At 51.2% G+C, this 18490-nt stretch overlaps 1 protein-coding gene across 1 annotated transcript in view; it reads left to right on the top strand.

Annotated features, from left to right (window-relative positions):
• Positions 1–387: 387 nt before the first annotated feature.
• Positions 388–18490, top strand: part of LOC126456629 (uncharacterized) — a 151212-nt gene continuing 133109 nt past the window's right edge. The window contains exons 1-2 of the mRNA XM_050092373.1: positions 388–424; positions 5614–6316. Of these exons, the coding sequence (XP_049948330.1) occupies positions 388–424; positions 5614–6316 (740 nt within the window). The remainder of the gene's footprint in view (positions 425–5613; positions 6317–18490) is intronic.

The raw sequence follows: 18490 nt of genomic DNA, 5'->3' as shown, positions 1-18490 counted from the left end.
CAGCTTATTTGTGACCACTCCGAAGAGCTATCAGACTGGCAGCTACGCCAGGTGCAGAGAGCAGTGTTCCGCTCGGGTCGGCTGCTCGACTGCGGGTCACTCATTGTTGCTAGTGGGGACACATCGTAATATAATGCCGTTATTTTCTGAAACACACACACACGTCGTCAACATTTTGTTATCAGAAGTTCTAGACGAAATGATCATATTATGCGTTTCTGGGGTAGCGTTAATAGCAATGTTCCATTTAATGTTTCCCGTCGCGAGTTTTTACGTGTCGACAGCCAATAGTCCTATACTGACATTAGTGGGAATAAGACTGTTGATTATTCAGAACTTACAGATCACTGTTTCCACCTTACTCTCAGCAGTTGTGGCATTGGCCCCATGGCCTCTTGGTGCAGCGAGAAGACGCAAGTGTCTGGTGTGTTTGTAAGTATTGTGATGAGTTCAACTTGTTCTTTAGACGTTTCAGGAGTAGTTCTGAAAGTGTTAATACGGTGACGGGTCCACCCAAGTTTTCTGTAAGTGTTCAGCCAGTTACGCTTCCCTGTGTCATTATTTTCTCTACGACAGATGGAGGTATTTTGAATCCGATATGAAGCAACTTTCAGTTTCTCTTACCTTCCGTTATGGCTAGTGAGATGTTGAATGTGGGTCATGATCGGAATGAGTGTTAGTTTGTCGTATTACTACATATTGTGACAAAAGTTTTAATTATTTCATTCTCGTTATTATGTTCTTACACGTTTAAGGGCGTTAATAAATAACGTCGCCGCTGATCGCCCGTGAACTCCAACCACAAATACACATTGTCGAGGAGTGTGGGGTATACACGCAGAAAGCGATACCGAATACTTCCGTTATTAAATGAGTACGGGCATACTGAAACGGTGTGGGCACAAAACATCCACTATTTAAGAGTTCAGCTCCTCTCACGGGACATGTGTTGCGGAGGCCCATGAGGTACTGGCTAACATCGTGATGGAAGGCAGACCACCCGACGGGTCACGCACGTCCCTCTTTCGCAGGTGTGTAAACTTAAGGAGGATCACGTGATTGCACTCAGTGCACTCCGTAAGAAGCATCTAAAAGGTGTTCCACAAAACCAGGTTCACTCTACAGTGCGCCTCTTGAAACACTTCACCGACTCGACCTATTGCGTTAGTATTGAACAAAGTACAATAACATGACATGGAATCGCGTGAGGACAGAAAGAACTAAAATTTCCCTGTTCTGGAGCTGGGGGGCTTATTAAACAAACCTGCAGGAAATGTGCCACATTGAAGGTACTTGAGTGACAAACGTTGTGTACGTAGTTTGAAGTTTCATCCTAGACCATCAGTGTCCTTAAAACGTAGGTACTACAGTGCGTGGCCTGTTTATTGGTGCTGCGCGTTAGTGGGTCTAAAATTGTTGGTGGTGCATAAAGAAGTGTTCAAAGTTCCACGAATTCCCCCCTTCGGGTTCGGGGGTTAGAATAGGCCCGCGGTATTCCTGCCTGTCGTAAGAGGCGACAAAAATGAGTCTCAAATGTTTCGGCTTTATTTGATGGTCCCCTGTTTGGTTTGACCTCCATATCCCAATTTTTCCGAAGAGCGTGTCGATTGGGTAAGGGCGCCTTACTTGGTGCATTGTGGCCATCTTTAGTTGAGACCTTCCGCCAGCTTATTCGTCGTGGGCATTGCAGTCTTGCCTGCTCTCCATCTCTGGGGCATGGATACGTTCCTGTGTGCACTTTCCGCCATGCAATGTGCAGTGCCAGTTTCTGCACTGACGGCGACCATAGACTACATGTCACCTAAAATCCACCACGGTAGCCAGTCCGTTGTGGTGGGGTCGCCATGTACCCTGTTGGTTGTAACCCCCTGACAACACAGGGATCGCTCTACTGATGCCTGCGCCGTTAAATCCCCACGTATACCAAGGAGTAGATGCCCATCTCTCTGGGGCATTTGGACTCCCAGCAATGGCCATCCTGCCAGGTGGTCCTTGCTGAGGCTGGGTGGCGCCCGTGCAGAGGGCCCTTGGTCGGAGTAGGTGGCATAAGGGCGCATGACCCGCAATGAAGCGTGGTACATCATCTCTCGCCGGTGGCCAGCCACCAGCAGTGTCTAAGCGTTCTCGGGCACAATTTAATGCTCAGAAGTACGATCCGAAAACGTTCCAATCCGTGGCCACGCTGTGGGAGGAGCGTATGTCTCAGGATGGCGGTAATAGTTCTTCGCCCCTATTCTTAGTTCGTTTCTGTAACCCCTCCTGCAGCGGATTTACGGCTTCACATGAAATCCCACTTCGCAAAGTCATGGGCCAATTCTTGGGAGGCTACTACCCTGTCTAATAAACTTCGTGCAATTAAGGTGACAGGAGGCCCGTGGCGTCCTTCCTTTCGACTCTCCCGAAAGGACACGACCACACTGTGTCATCTCCGCATGGGCCATACCAGGCTGACCCATGGTTTTCTTTCGCGTGATAAGCTACCCCCACTTTGTGGTTGTAGAGCCTTCCAGTCAGTAGCCCACATTTTGGTTGAATGCCCCCTTCTTTTGGCTGTGTGTGTAAGTACAGACTCCCCCACACTTTACTTTTGATGGTGGCTGAGGAACACCGGATGGTCTCACTGGTTCTCAGTTTCCTCTGGGAAAGTGGTTTTTGTTCTGTTTCAAGGTTTTTAATCTCTCTCTGGTATTGGGGAAGGGCGGTGAGTGTTTGGGTGTCTCCCACTGTAAGCAGTGTTCGGAGATTCCCAATTCACCTCCCTGACCGAAATCCTCTTTTCTTCCCCTTTTACTCTGCTTTTACCCTTTCTTTTAAGGTTTGGTTAGTCTACTTCTCCCATACGTACTTTCTACATTCTAGCGGTTGTACCTTCTAAGTCACAGGTGGTCTTGCCTATGCTGCTTCAGCATAGCGTTAGGTTCGTTCTCTTGCTGAATTTCCTCGTTTTGTTTTTACCATTGACAACATGACTGCCCCTTAACTTTTTTAGCCTTTTCCCGTTTATTGTTCTGACTTTCCTGAGACGTCACATTAGCGGAATGGACTAAATTTGAAACGAGGGACTGACGACCTTGTTGTTTGGTCCCTAAACACTCAAACAACCAACCTATTCTTAGTTCGTACGAGAGGTGATAGGGAGTATTTTCTATCCACAAAGCCTCAGTTCTTCGTCGAGCATTTAGAGGACAAAGTTGGGTAGGTGGAGGGCTTGCCCAAAATGCGCTCTGGGACAGTACTGATACAAACGGCATCCTCCGCCCTGTCACGCAGGGTACTTGCTTGTGACAAGTTCGGGGATGTTAACGTTACCTTCACACCACATGAGAGTTCAAATATGTTCCAGGTGCTATTTTTCATAGGGACCTACTTTTGCAGTCTGATGACAACCTGCGTGCCAACTTAGAACGTAGAGGTGTTCATTTCGTCCGGCGCGTTCATCGGGGTCCAAGGGACAATCGGGTTGCTACCGGTGCCTTCACCTTGGCCTTTGAGGGTGATGAAATACCGAAGAAGGCCAAGGTGATGGTCTACCGTTGTGGCGTCAAGCCCTATATCCCTCCCCCGATGCGGTGCTTTAAGTGCTGGAAGTTCAGCCATATGTCTTCGCACTGCCATTCCAGCACCACAGGTCGAGATTGCAGACGCCCATCACATCCCAATACTCAATGCACCCTGTGTCAAATGCGGAGAGCATCATTCGTCTTGCTCGCTAGACTGCAAAGTCTTTCAGAAAAAGAGCAAAATCATGGAATATAAGACCCTGGACCGACTGACTTATACTGAGGCCAAACAGAAATATTATAGACTACATCCTGTGAGAATGACACCTTCTTACGCTGCTGTTACAATAACTGTGCTAGCCCCATTAGTTTCGAGATTTCCACACAGCTCGATGAGCAGTACAACTCCTCCTGCACCCTTGCCTGTGGGGGGGCTCTACCAACCCAGTTGCTCCTGCACCACCTACCTCAGGAGCAACATCCTCCCACCCATCCGTCAGTCCGTCCCTGCCTCTCAGCTGGAGAAGCGTCTAACGTCTTCGGCTACTCTCGCTCGCAAGGGTTCCCTTGGATCCCTCCCAGGCCAGGCTTCCACCAGCGAGAAGGATAACACCAGACACCGGCATAAGTCCCCACCAGCGACTGGTAGTAGGGCTTCACGATCCTACTCCGTCCTGGAGAATCAATTGGTGATGCCTTCCCAGCCGGTGAAACCCAAAGTTCAGCAAGAGAAGTCCAAGCGAAAGACCTCTAAGGCCAAAAAACTTGGGGTGGCACCGACACCACCGCACCCTTCGAGCTCTGCGTATGAGGATGAGGTGGAGATCCTGGCGTCCGCTGAGGACCTTGATCTCGCCCGTCCGTCAGACGCCATGGATGTCACTCGTGCAGGTACTGAAACGGTGGCAGCAAGTGAACACACGGCCTCCCCAGTCCCATCATGTATTTCTCAGCCATGGACAATACCATCCTCCAGTGGAACTGAAGCGGTTCCTTTCATCATCTAAGTTCCGACAACATATCAGCCTTCACTCTTTCTCCTGAATTGCTCTTCAGGAAACTAGGTTTCCAGCAATGTGAAACCCGACCTCTATGGCTATCAGGGTTATTATAAGAACCGGGCAGCTTATGAAAGGGTGTCTGGTGGTGTCTCCATCTATGTCCTTTACTCACTTCAAAGCGAGTCTGTCTCACTCCAAACAGCTTAGAGGCTGTCGCTGTTCGGGTGTGGACGCCACAGGCTTTTACCATCTGCAGTCTTTAGCTTCCACGGGACAGTGATGTCACGCAGCATGTCCTGGCTGCGCTGATAGCCAAGCTGCCGCCACCTTTCTTGTTACTGGGAGACTTCAACGCCCATAACTCTCTGTGGGGTGGATCAGTGGAAACAGGTCGAGGCGCCACAATTGAGTGTTTATTGACGGGGCTGTGTTCCGATTTTAAATGGCGGTGCGTCAACAAACTTCAGTGTCGCGCACAGAACGTACTCCGCCATCGACCTTTCGATCTGCAGCCCTAGCCGCTTACCTATTGTCCACTGGAGTGTGCATGACGACCTGTGTGGTAGTGACCACTTTCCGATCTTTCTGTCGTTGCCACAGCGTCACTCTCCTGGGCGCCCTTGTAGGTGGGCTACGAATAAGGCTGACTGGGACTTGTTCTCCTCCATTGCCGCTATTGTCCCTGTTTCTCATGTAACTATTGATACGGTGGTTCACTCAGTCACTAACAGCATCGTTAATAGCCGCAGAATCTGCAATTCCCCGTTCTTCTGGGTCCCCTCGGCGGAGGACAGTGCCTTAGTGGTCGCCTCAGGTCGCTGAAGCGATTAAAGGTGGCTGGTGGGCACTCCAGTGGCACAAGCGACATCCCTCCGTAGAACACCTCATCGCCTTCAAACGGCTGCTTGCATGGGCACGCCGCCTTATTCGCCAACGCAAGCTGGAGTGCTGGGAGCGGTATGTGTCTGCCTTTGGCCACCATGTCACTCCCTCGCAGGTCTGGGCAAAGATTCCCTGCCCCTATGACTATCGGACCCCTGTCAGTGTCCCAGCGCCCTCACAGAATGGAGCAGTTTCTACTGACTCCGATGTAATTGCCAACCACTTGGCAGGGCATTTTGCTACGCCGTCTCCCCCCGCCCCCACGCTACGCCGTCTCCCCCCGCCCCCACGCTACGCCGTCTCCCCCCGCCCCCACGCTACGCCGTCTCCCCCCGCCCCCACGCTACGCCGTCTCCCCCCGCCCCCACGCTACGCCGTCTCCCCCCGCCCCCACGCTACGCCGTCTCCCCCCGCCCCCACGCTACGCCGTCTCCCCCCGCCCCCACGCTACGCCGTCTCCCCCCGCCCCCACGCTACGCCGTCTCCCCCCGCCCCCACGCTACGCCGTCTCCCCCCGCCCCCACGCTACGCCGTCTCCCCCCGCCCCCACGCTACGCCGTCTCCCCCCGCCCCCACGCTACGCCGTCTCCCCCCGCCCCCACGCTACGCCGTCTCCCCCCGCCCCCACGCTACGCCGTCTCCCCCCGCCCCCACGCTACGCCGTCTCCCCCCGCCCCCACGCTACGCCGTCTCCCCCCGCCCCCACGCTACGCCGTCTCCCCCCGCCCCCACGCTACGCCGTCTCCCCCCGCCCCCACGCTACGCCGTCTCCCCCCGCCCCCACGCTACGCCGTCTCCCCCCGCCCCCACGCTACGCCGTCTCCCCCCGCCCCCACGCTACGCCGTCTCCCCCCGCCCCCACGCTACGCCGTCTCCCCCCGCCCCCACGCTACGCCGTCTCCCCCCGCCCCCACGCTCCCTGCGGGATCGGGGGTTAGAATAGGCCCGCGGTATTCCTGCCTGTTGTAAGAGGCGACTAAAAGGAGTCTCATACGTTTCGGCCTTATGTGATGGTCCCCTGTCGGGTTTGACTTCCATGTCTAAAAATTTTTCCGAAGAGCGAGCCGATTGGGGAAGGGCGCCTTACTTGGTGCATTGTGTCCGTGTTGTGTTGAGAACTTTCGCCATCTTATTCGTCGTTGCATTGCAGTCTTAACCGCTCTCCATCGCTTGGGCATGGATGCGCTCCTGCGTGCACTTTCTGCCAAGCACTGTGCAGGGCCGTTTTCTGCACTGACGACGACAATGGACCACATGTCACCTAACATCCAGGACGGTAGCCAGTCCGTTGTGTTGGGGCGGCCATGTACCCTCTTGGTTGTAGCCCCTGACAACACAGGGATCACTCTACTGATGCCTGCGCCGTTCACTCCCCACCTATGCCCAGGGGTAGATGCCCATCTCCCTGGGGCATCGGGACTCCCGGCAATGGCCAACCTGCCAGGTGGCTATTGCTGTGGCTGGGTGACGCCCGTGGGGAGGGCCCTTGGTCGGAGTAGGTGGCATCAGGGACGATGACCCGCAATGAAGCGTGGTACATCATCATTCGCTGGCGGCCAGCCGTCAGCAGTCTCTAAGCTTTCCAAAGCTCACTTTAAGGCTAATGTGTACGACCCCAAATCGTTCGTCTCCCTCGCCACACCATGGGAGGAACGAAAGGCATTGCATGACAGTGAGACGTATTCGCCCAGATATCTTGTCTGTACCAGAACTGATGGGGAATCTTTTATGTACGTTAAGCCTCAGTTCTTTGTAGAGCATTTAGAGGACAAGTTTGGGGAGGTGGAGGGCTTGTCCAAGATGCGGTTCGGATCGGTGTTGATAAAAACGGCATCCTCTGCCCAGTCACAAGCCTTGCTGGCTTGTACGAAGTTGGGGGATGTTTCTGTTACTATCACCCAACATAACAGCTTAAATATGGTCCAGGGAAATATTTTTCACCGCGATCTAATTTTACAGTCCGATGACCAGCAGCGCGCCAGCTTGGAGCGCCGAGATGTCCATTTCGTCCGGCGTGTCCACCGGGGTCCGAGGGATCGTCAAGTTGCCACCGGTGCCTTCATCTTGGCCTTCGAGGGTGACACGTTACCTGAGAAGGTCAAGGTGATGGTGTACCGTTGTGATGTCAAGCCATATATCCCTCCCCCGATGCGGTGCTTCAAGTGTTGGAAGTTTGGCCACACGTCTTCCCGCTGTGCTTCCGACCTTGTCTGTCGCGATTGCGGTCGACCATCCCATCCTGATCATCCCTGTGCGCCGCCTCCAATCTGTGTGAACTGTGGTGCACACCATCCGCCTTGCTCGCCAGACTGTCCGATTCTGCAGAAGGAGCGGAAGATAATGGGAATCAAGACTCTCGACCGCCTGACGTACACTGAGGTGAAGCGGAAATATGACCGGCTTCATCCAGTGCGCTTGACAGCTTCTTATGCCGCAACTGTCACTCCTTCTCCAATTCCATCCGCTCCAGTCAGCTCTCAGAGTCGAAGTCCCACACCTGCCCCCTTGATGGTGGGGGGCACTCAACCTCCTGTTGCTCCTGCTCCATCTACTTCAGGAGCAACACCCCCCCCAACCATCGGGGACATCAGTCCCCCCTACCAAGCCGGAGAAGCGTAAGACTTCTTCGGCTACTCTCGTAAGGAAGGGGTCCCATGGGGACCTCCCTTCGCCCATTCCGACCGGTTCCAAAGCCGACAGCCGCAAGTGGCTCAAACAACAGCCAGACCCTGGTCGTCGGGACACACGGTCCTCGTCTGTCCCTGAGACTGACCCAGTGACGCCCTCCCAGCCTGAACCACCCAAGGCGCAGCGCGAGAAGCAGAAGAAGAAGAAACTCCCCAAGGCTACCGACAGTGCGGTGGCACCCATTCCACCGCTTCCTACAAACTCTGCGTCTGAGGATGAGGTGGAGATTCTGGCGTCCGCTGAGGACATGGATCTCGCCAGTCCCTCGGATGCAATAGATAGCTGTTGTCCAGGTGGTGACTCAGCAGCAGCAGCAGCAGGGGCCCCGGAGGCGTAATCTGCCTCCCCAGTCCCTTCACGCCTTTCCCATCCATGGCTAATACCATCCTCCAGTGGAACTGCAGTGGTTTCCACCACCATCTAGCAGAGCTCCGCCAACTTATCAGCCATCATCCTTTCCTTTGCATTGCTCTGCAGGAAACTTGGTTTCCAGCAATGCGAACCCCCACCCTCCGTGGCTATCGGGGTTAATTTAAGAACCGGGCAGCCTATGAAAGGGTGTCTGGTGGCGTCTGCATATATGTCCTGAACTCTCTTCACAGCGAGTTTGTACCTCTACAAACAGCTTTAGAGGCTGTCGCTATTCGGGTGTGGACGCCACAGGCTATTACCGTCTGCAGTATTTACCTTCCACCGGATGGTGCTGTCGCGCAGCATGTCCTGGCTGCTCCGATAGCCCAACTGCCACCACCTTTTTTGCTGCTGGGCGATTTCAATGCCCATAACCCTCTATGGGGTGGGACTGTCTCCGATGACCGCGGTCGGGCCGTGGAGCATGTGTTGGCTCAGCTCGACCTTAGCCTCTTCAACACCGGTGCTACCACGCATTTCAGTGTGGCCCATGGCTCGTTCTCGGCCATCGATCTCTCTATTTGCAGCCCTGGACTTGTCCCATCCCTCCACTGGAGAGAGTATCCTGACATGTGTGGTAGTGACCATTTTCCCATCTATTAGTCACTGCCGCAGTGTCATTCTTCTGGGCGCCTGCCCCGCTGGGCTCTCCACAGGGCTGACTGGGCGGCTTTTACTTCCGCTGCAACTATCGAGTCTTCCCCACAGGGTGACATTGACGAGGTGGTCCGTGTTTTCACCACGTCCATTATTTCAGCGGCCGAGGCTTCATCCCCCGTTCTTCTGGCCTCCCTCGGAGGAAGGTTGTACCCTGGTGGTCGCCGGAGGTTGCTGAGGCTATTCGCGACCGTCGGCGGGCCCTCCAGCGTCATAGGCGGCACCCGTCTTTTGAGACCCTCATCACCTTTAAGATGCTCCGTGCCTTCGCCCGTCGTCTTATTGCACGGCGTAAGCAGGGGTGCTGGGGGAGGTATGTCTCATCCTTGGGCTCCCATGTCACCCCCTCGCTCGTGTGGTCCCGGATCCGGCGGATTTACGGATACCAGACCCCTATGGGTGTCCCTGGGCTCTCCTTGGACGGCGCTGTCTGCACGGACGCTGCCGCCATTGCTGAACGGCTTGCCGCGCACTTTGCTCAGAGCTCTGCGACTGCATCCTATCCTCCCGCCTTTCGCTCTCTAAAGGAGCGCGCCGAGCGGACGCCGTTCTCCTTCCAAACGCGTCGTTCTGAAACATACAATGCTCCTTTCAGCGAGAGGGAATTCCTCGCTGCCCTCGCCGATTGCCCTGATACAGCACAAGGACCGGACTGCATCCAGGCGCAGATGCTGAAGCATCTCTCCAGGGACTGCCAGTGACACATCCTCACCATCTTCAACCGCATTTGGAGCGAGGGCGTGTTCCCGTCGCAATGGCGAGAGGGTCCTATTGTTCCCATCTTCAAGCCCGGTGCGGACCCACTGGCGGTGGACAGCTATCGTCCCATTACCCTCACGAACGTTTTGTGCAAATTGCTCGAACGTATGGTGGGGCGGCGTTTGTGTAGGGTCCTTGAGTCGCGCGGTCTCCTCGCTCCATCCCAGGGTGGCTTCCGCCGGGGCCGGTCTGCCATGGACAATTTGGTGCGGCTGGAATCTGCTATCTGTACGGCCTTTGCCCGACGTCAGCATCCTGTTGCTGTATTCTTCATTCTGCGGAAGGCGTATGACACCACATGGAGGCATCACATCCTCGCCACGTTGCATGAGTGGGGTCTTCGTGGTCGGCTCCCGGCTTTTCTTCTAAGTTTCTTATTGCGCCGCTCTTTCCGGGTGCATGTCGGTGCCACCTCTAGTTCCTCTTATCTACAGGAAAATTGGGTCCCGCAGGGCTCGATGTTGAGCGTCTCCTTATTTCTAGTGGCCATTAATGGTCTGGCTGCAGCAGTGGGGTCGTCGGTGTCTCCTTCTTTGTATGCCGACGACTTCTGCATCTCATTTAGCTCCACGACTACGGGAGTCGCCGAACGCAGGCTGCAAGTCGCCGTTCGCAAGGCAGCATCATGGGCTCTGACTCATGGTTTTAAGTTCTCTGCTGCCAAGACTCGAGTTATGCACTTCTGCAGGCGTCGGACGGTCCACCCTCATCCTGCACTTTACCTCGACGGCCACCTGCTTGAAGTGGTGGACACTTGCCGCTTCTTGGGACTCGTGTTTGATGCCCGGCTCACATGGGTTCCTCATATTACTCAGCTGAAGCAAAAATGCTGGCGGCACCTCAACGCCCTCCGCTGCCTTAGCCACACGTCTTGGGGTGCAGATCGCTGCACGCTGCTGCGATTGTACAGAGCCCTTGTGCAGTCCCGGCTTGATTATGGGAGCGTGGCCTATGGGTCTGAGTCACCCTCAGTGTTGAAGTTGTTAGACCCCATACACCACTGTTGGGTTCGGCTTGCAACTGGTGCTTTTCGCACCAGCCCCGTGGATGGTCTACTGGTGGAGGCCGGGGTCCCCCCGCTGCGGATTCGCCGCCATCGTCTGCTCGCCGACTATGCTATCCACGTGCATAGCTCGCCAGGCCATGCCAATCGTCGCCTGCTTTTCCCTGCCATGGTCCTCCATCTGCCCGAACGGCGACCTAGGTCTGGGCTTTCCGTAGCTGTCCGTGTCCAGTCCCTGCTGTCAGAACTGGGGTCATTACCTCTTCTGCCTCCCTGCCGGGTCTGTACACCTACGCCTCCCTGGTGTTTGTCCCAGCCGTCCGTCCGTCTGGATTTGGCACAGGGACCTAAGGACTCGGTTCCGCCTGTGGCCCTCCGTCGCCGTTTTCTTGCGCTCCTCGAATCATTTGCGGGCTGTGAGCCTGTCTACACTGATGGTTCCCTGGTTGAAGGTCGCACTGCCTACGCTTTTGCTCACGCTGCCCATGTTGAGCAACGCTCCTTGCCGGCTGGCTGCAGTATTTTTACTGCAAAGCTGGTGGCCATCTTGCGCGCTCTTGAGCATATGCGTTTCTGCTCAGGTAGGCCCATCGTCATCTGCAGTGACTCCCTGAGCAGCCTTCAGGCCATCGACCGCTGCTATCCCTCTTCTCTCCGGTGTCCTCTATTCAGGAGTCTGTTTCCGCCATTGCCCGTTCTGGTCGTTCGGTGGTCTTGGTTTGGACGCCAGGTCATGTTGGCATCCCGGGGAACGAACGTGTTGACAGGCTGGCCAAAGGGGCGATCGACGCCTCAGCTTTGGAGATGGGCCTCACAGCTCGCGACCTGCGGCTGGTGTTGCGCCGTAAGGTGCTCGGGGTGTGGTCTGCTGAGTGGCGAGGCATGACGGCCCCGAATAAACTGCGGGCTGTCAAGGAGACAACCGATGTGTGGCGCTCCTCCCTGCGGACTTCTCGCAGGGACTCTGTTATCCTGTGTCGACTCCGCATCGGTCGTACATACCTGACGCATGGCCATCTTTTGTGTCAGGAGGATCCCCCCTGTGCCGGTGTGGGTCCCGGCTGACGATCGCCCACGTTTTATCGGAGTGTCCCCGACTGCACACCCTTCGGCAGTCTTTCAATCTCCCGGGCACCTTGCCTTTGATTTTATGCGATGATGCCTCCATGGCTGACAGTGTTTCACATTTTATCCGTGCTAGTCCTTTTTATGGTTCCTTTAGGGAGGTCCTGCACCTTTCCCTCTGTGTGTCTCTTGTCCTCGAGTCTCTCATATTTGGTTGCAGATTTTAGTGTGTAGTCGGTTGGTTGACTCTTTCCCTTTTTTGTTGTCGTGGTCAGTCAACCAGTCTCCGGCCATCTTCTTTTCTTCTGTTTTTTTGTCTGGTGTTCATCTGTCCTCTTCGTGTCTGTCGTATTCGTTACCGCACTTGTGTTCTTTTAGGGCCTGGGGGGGGAGTATCCTTCCCCTTGGGGTTTTATCTGCTCCGCGCCTTAATGTCTCGCCTGTTTTTGGAATGGGGGACTGATGATCTTAGCTGTTTAGTCCCCCTTAAACATCCTAACAACCACCACCACCACCACCACCGCGAACAGTATACTTAAAATTCAAAAATGGAAAGTCGAATGTTAACGTTAACATTATTGAGTGCATGACGTAAAAGGCAATAATTTTTGACAGCAGCAGACACAACAACTTGCCTACATAAGGGCTTATAATAACAGTTTAAAGGCTGAAAACGCCATTACAGAAATACGAAGGGAGCTGAATAACTCCGTGAGCAGAAAAATGGTGTAAAATGAAATGTAGTTAATATAATTTTTTCTTAATCAAATGGTTGATATGAACTACGTTTCATGTTACACCATTTATCTTCTCTCGGATTTATTCACCTCCCTTTCTATTTTTATACTGGCGTTTTCAGCCTTTAAACTGCAATTATAATGTCTAATGTAGACAATTCAGTACCATGTCTGCTGCTGTCAGATAAGAGAATATTGCCTTTTGCTTCATATACTAAGTAATGTTCAGCATAACATTCGTCTTCCATATTTTTAATGTTGTCTGCCTGAGCAGAGTTCAGAGCGGACAGTCCGTTCGCGAGGCTTTCCACTTTAGTCAGATGACGTTGCGATGGCTACTTTAGTTTTGATTTTTATTCATGCGGGGGTCTTTATCGCTTGATCTAAGGGTTTGTCCTTTTTTGTGGGTTGAGTCTGGCCTTTGGCGTAACATTTTAGACTAAGCTTTTTAGTGTGTTCCTTGGTGATTGGTTTTTCCGTTTCTGTTTCTATGGTCGGCCAATCACTGTCACCATCGGTGTCATTTTAATTCTCTGCCTGTGTCTTTCTTGTCTTGTGTCGTCTCTCATCTCCTTTATTTGTTCTTATTCTTTCAGTGTTTCAGGTTCGTGGAAAACAGACCGATGGTCGTAGTAGTCTGGTCCGTTCAATCCCACAAACCCATCCAACCAAGAAATGCGACCGTTCAGGAACAAATGTCGCTAAGCTGGCAGGTTACACCATTCCACCGTAGACGACCGAAGGCCTTCTTGATGTCTAGAAACACAAACATTGCCGCTTCGTTCGCATTTCAGGAGCTGCATAAGATGTTAATGTACGTGGAGTAGTTGTTTTGTGGGGTGACGATTCCTTATCCTCATTGCTTTGGTTTCAGTGTTTCAGTGATGCAGTGCTAGTGAGACGTTTCAGAATCACCTTCGTAACAATAATGCTGAGCGAGCACAGAAGACCTATTGGTCAGTAATTTTGTGCCATTGAGTGGTCGTCCCCTGGCTTCGTGAACTCGAGGACTTCGGCTGTCTTCCCAAAGGTAGGGAAGTGCTGATGCCAGCAGAACCAGGAGCTTTGCTATTTGCGGTGTGCTTAATAATTCAGGAAATTTCATGTGTACTAAGACTTCCTGTATCCTCCTGGCCTGGTCCTAGTGCGAATGCTGGGTCGGAAGCTGTCAGATTCGATGCGAATGTCACTGGTAGTGTTGGGGCTATAAGGTCTGCTTTCTCTTCTGAGGAATAAGTAGTTAAGTAACGTCCATTTTAATCATGTGTGTAGTGTTTATCCTTAGTGAAGTGGCGGAGTAGCTTCCACTCTGCAGGTCAATCCATGACGGCAAGTGGTAGATCCCACTGCGCGGTTTCAAATGTTAGTATTATTCCCATACGGTTCTCTGGGGCCTTAGACGTGCGTATTATACAACGCGAGCATTGAGCGCTGCCAATATTTAATAAAATGTTTCCTCACATAGATATATCCCTGGACCTCGGGAAGCAGGGCAGCAGAGCGTTGTTGAAGTGAGAGTATTAGGATGGTGCCGATACCTACATTCCTGTACCACAGTGTTCAGCGGCGCTTAGAACTTCACCACTTTAAGCGGTTTGCGTAGTTTCGCGTATATCTCGTACTATTAACCCTCTACCTGAAAGGTGCCCAGTTCACGTCTTTCTAGTGTAGTTGGGTCCTGTGAACAGAATTATGTATGTATGTGTGGTGTGGTGAGAGATCGTTCAGAGTTTTATCGGAGAGTGTACATGTTACCCCCTGATGAGGGCTTTGGCCATTACACCTGGCATGTGTTCCCTGTGATAGGGTATCAGCGTCAGCTCGGACGGCACTAGGTCAATGTAGTTTCTGCCTAGTGCATGTTCGCATAGTTTTTCGGCATTGGAGGTTGGTCTTCCCGAGTTCCATTCGGGATGCTCAGCGTTAACATTTCGAGCGGGGATGTCTCGCGGTTCTGTGTTGATTATGGTGCTGGTACCACTTGTTGATACGATGCCAGGTTGGTTATGTATCGATATCCATGTTGTGTTTGCTACATTCAGGTTAACCCTGACGGCTGAGGCTTATAATCATTCAAACTGAGGGTGCTCGAAGTTTCTGTGTTCTGTCTCTTGGTGTATGATTATTGCTGTTGCACACGCAGTCATCTGGAATGCCTGGTTGGAGTTAAATTTCCTTCACGAGAGCAGTCTGGTTTACTCCTTGTTCAATGAACGCCGCAAATTCAGCCCTTTTCATGGCGATCTCGTCCGCATTCCAGAGCAGCATCGAAGACAGAATCGTTTCGGAATATGGGGTAGTGCAGGTATGTCAGTGATTGCTTGTTATGTGACAGTCGCTTGGTGTGCGCCTTCTGCAAAGAAAACTTCAAAGATTCTCTAGATATCTCAATCCACGTCGGACGTATTTGTGCATTCGCATTGAAGAAAGCTCATCCAATGCCAACCGTTGTTAAGCTATTACTTGAATGCATAGTGTCAGTACCTCCTTAGCGAATGGGAGTATAATGGACAGGGACTGCGGGCTGGTGGCTCATGGTGGGAGTGGGGTTCGGCCGTTAGGTGTATCGAGATGGTCCGTGCAGTTGAGTTAAAGCTGCATGCCAGGTGGCGTAGTGGTTAGCGCACCTGCCTGGTAAGCACGAGATCCCTGATTCGAATCCCAATCCGATACAGATTTCCGCTCATTGCCGCTGATTCCGCTTAACATCCCCCTGCAGCTGATGGCTACCACTGTTTCCATTAGGCGATCACGGTCCGTGAATTCGCATTAATCGATAATGAAAACCAGAGGCTACTGATACATAACCGCAGAAACTAAAAAGAAATGGCAGTCCATACTACTGCCTTAACACCATCTTGGGCGGTATTACGATACGATCTGCTCGACCAATCTGAATGTGACGTGTATAACAGGCAGATGAGCCAATCTCCCTTCTACCGACATGTTCAGAACGTCACTCTGCATAATTTACTTAATCTTTGGAATGACGGAATAACATTGGCTTTAGATTGCTAAAATGTGTTGTCGGATGTGGAGTTCAAGCCATCAGCTGCTTTCTAGATCCTAGAACCTTCATTTGATATTTAATTTCTTTTTTTGTTTTTCTTTCCAAAGCGTACTTAGGATTAATCACTGATGGAACAGTAGTACTTCAAGTCACAGTACGAACACAATTTACAGGACAGTAAAAAATTTCCTTCTAATTTACAGATTAGTGGACGTAACATTTTACGGCAAGCTGTTTTACTGCAAATAATACAATGCATATTCTCATCCAGGTTGCTAAGTAACATAATACGTTATGAACATAGATTTTTATTTTACGGCTGTAGAATTGAAAATTTTTTCTTAACTGCATCATCCATTCTCATTACACGATACAATCTGCCACGACATCATCAGAGAAATATTTTAGGCAGTGTGTAACTTCGATTTTTCAGTGAGACGTTAAACAGGATCGAATACTACTTACTTCGCTTATATTCGCACGAACGCAATGCAGCATTAGTCCACCACAGATTTTATTATTTGTTAAAAAGTGTATGATGCATAATAAAGTAACGCATCAAAATATTTGTGTCAAATTAGATTGCAATGCAATGAAAACATTTTCATTCTCCTTCCTGACCTCTTAGCTTCAAGCCGTCCGTTGTGGCCGAGCGGTTCTAGCCGCTTCAGCCTTGGACTACGCGACCGCTACGATCGCAGGTTCGAATTCTGCATCGGGCATGGATGTGTGTGATGTCCTCAGGTTAGTTAGGAATAATTAGTTGTAAGGTCTAGGGGACTGAAGACCTCTGATGTTAAGCCCCATAGGGCTCAGAGCCATTTTCTTAGCTTCAGAATGTAACACACATGTTATTCTTTTTCACCACTGTTTCTACAATTACGTGACACAAACACCAAATACCCTGTCTTAGGTAATCAAACAGAACCAGAGGCAAGTTGTACGAGTTTTTTCTACCTCACCCCACCTCCTCCCCACTCCTGTATTCATTAGTTGCGGCAAGTAGAAGCCACTCACTTACGTAACAGTGGCAAATGGTTCAAAGTGGGAACACTGAAATGTGATACTCACTTATTCAAAAAATATATATATTTGACTGCTACACATTGTAGTTTGTAGGCGTGTAATCAAGGCATGTTAGTGATTTTTCAGTTTGCGGTTGAAGATCCATGTTACTGTGAGTTCATTTCGACTCCATTGAGTGATATGAATATGCCTTGTGTGAGCTTTGATCCAAAAAGAGTAGTTTCACTTCCTGGGTCTACCTGATGCATGTTTCAGAACTTAATGGATATTCACCTTCCTAGTGTGATTGTAGGTACGAAAGGACTGATGTTTAATCACACTTCCTCATGCATAAACAAATTTTCTGGAACGTAAGATTTCTCTTAAGAGTTTCTTGGTTATTGTTTGATTCAGTATGCCTTTGATCATTACTCCCAGACATCAAACAGCTGTAAACCACCTGATCATCTCTTCGATAAATACATTTTCTCACACGATCTCATAAATATAGCACGTCCCGTCGCAATTCTTGCTGGAATCCCCAGTGCTTCTGTACCATTTGAACTGTCATTCAGAGCTTGATCCAAATGCTGGCTGTACGTTGAGGGAGCTCTTAGCATTGATTCAGTCAATTAATTATCCTAGGTGAGGTCAGAATGGTTCAATTAGTCATTCTCGTTAATCTTAACTACTAATTACCACTAGGTTTCTTTTTGATATGTTACGAAACACTTGTGGTCCCACTACGTGCTCTTCAGACCAATTCCAATTCTTGCAGTTCCTCATTCAAGTTCACGCACTCTCCTGACATATTATTTGTGTGTGATATATTGCCACTAAGATACATCTTCTGCTGTATTTGATAAGGATCCACTTCTTGGCAAACTATGCCAGACGTCTGATGTGAATTGTTCCTTTGTCATACTCTAGGCTCAACTCAGAGGCGGCCGTTGAATGGGGCAACTCCCTACAAAATGTAAACTCCCATACGGGTACGCAATGTTCCATATGGAAATCTTTGGTGGAATGTGTACATCGTGGGGCAGTTACTATCGGAAAATATTGTGAATTACTGACGGTTGGCTACAGTACAGATTTATCCCAAGTGCTACTTGATGACTTCCCAGTTAGAAAGCAGAGTGAAACCACCTGCTTCTTGATGACGTGACACGTCATTTTACTCATTCGTTTAATGGTGCTTCTTTGGTACCGAGCGCCGCGGGTTTTGAATGGGCACCAGACGGCATGGACCTCGATTACCACTAAAGGTCTCTACAGCCGTCGCGCCGTAAGTTCCTGGTTCGCGAATAACGTGAGGGCGCTACGGTGGAGCACGTGGTCCCAGCTGCCAACAGCAGCGTAACGTACCCTGTATATAAGCGCCTTCCTCTCGCTCACTTAGGCAGTTTGAATTTCGTGGGGTCTGTCGACCTCGTTCGTCCGTCCGTCGTTTTTCGTGTCCGTCTTTTCCGCTCGTTTATTCGCGGGCCTCTCTGTTTGGTCCCGCCGCGCTTAGTTACCGGCCACTTCTGGACCGATTCGGTCTCGGTTACAACTGCTTCCATACTGATAGTTACGTTCGAAGGTAGTCGTTTGATTCTTTGATTCCAAAATAATTGTGCATGTTTGCGTATTTGTCACAAGATTTTGAACGTTTCTTCCTCCATGTCACACATTATGTACCTCTCACTGACAGCAGACGTGTACTTACTGCTTTTCTGCGGTATTCCTCTGGTGACTAGTGTATTCTCCATTGCCCTTTGCAGAAATTG

The sequence above is a fragment of the Schistocerca serialis genome, chromosome 2 (assembly GCF_023864345.2).
Source record: "Schistocerca serialis cubense isolate TAMUIC-IGC-003099 chromosome 2, iqSchSeri2.2, whole genome shotgun sequence".
In the NCBI taxonomy this organism is placed as follows: Eukaryota; Metazoa; Arthropoda; class Insecta; order Orthoptera; family Acrididae; genus Schistocerca; species Schistocerca serialis.
This window is presented reverse-complemented; position numbering and strand designations above follow the sequence as displayed.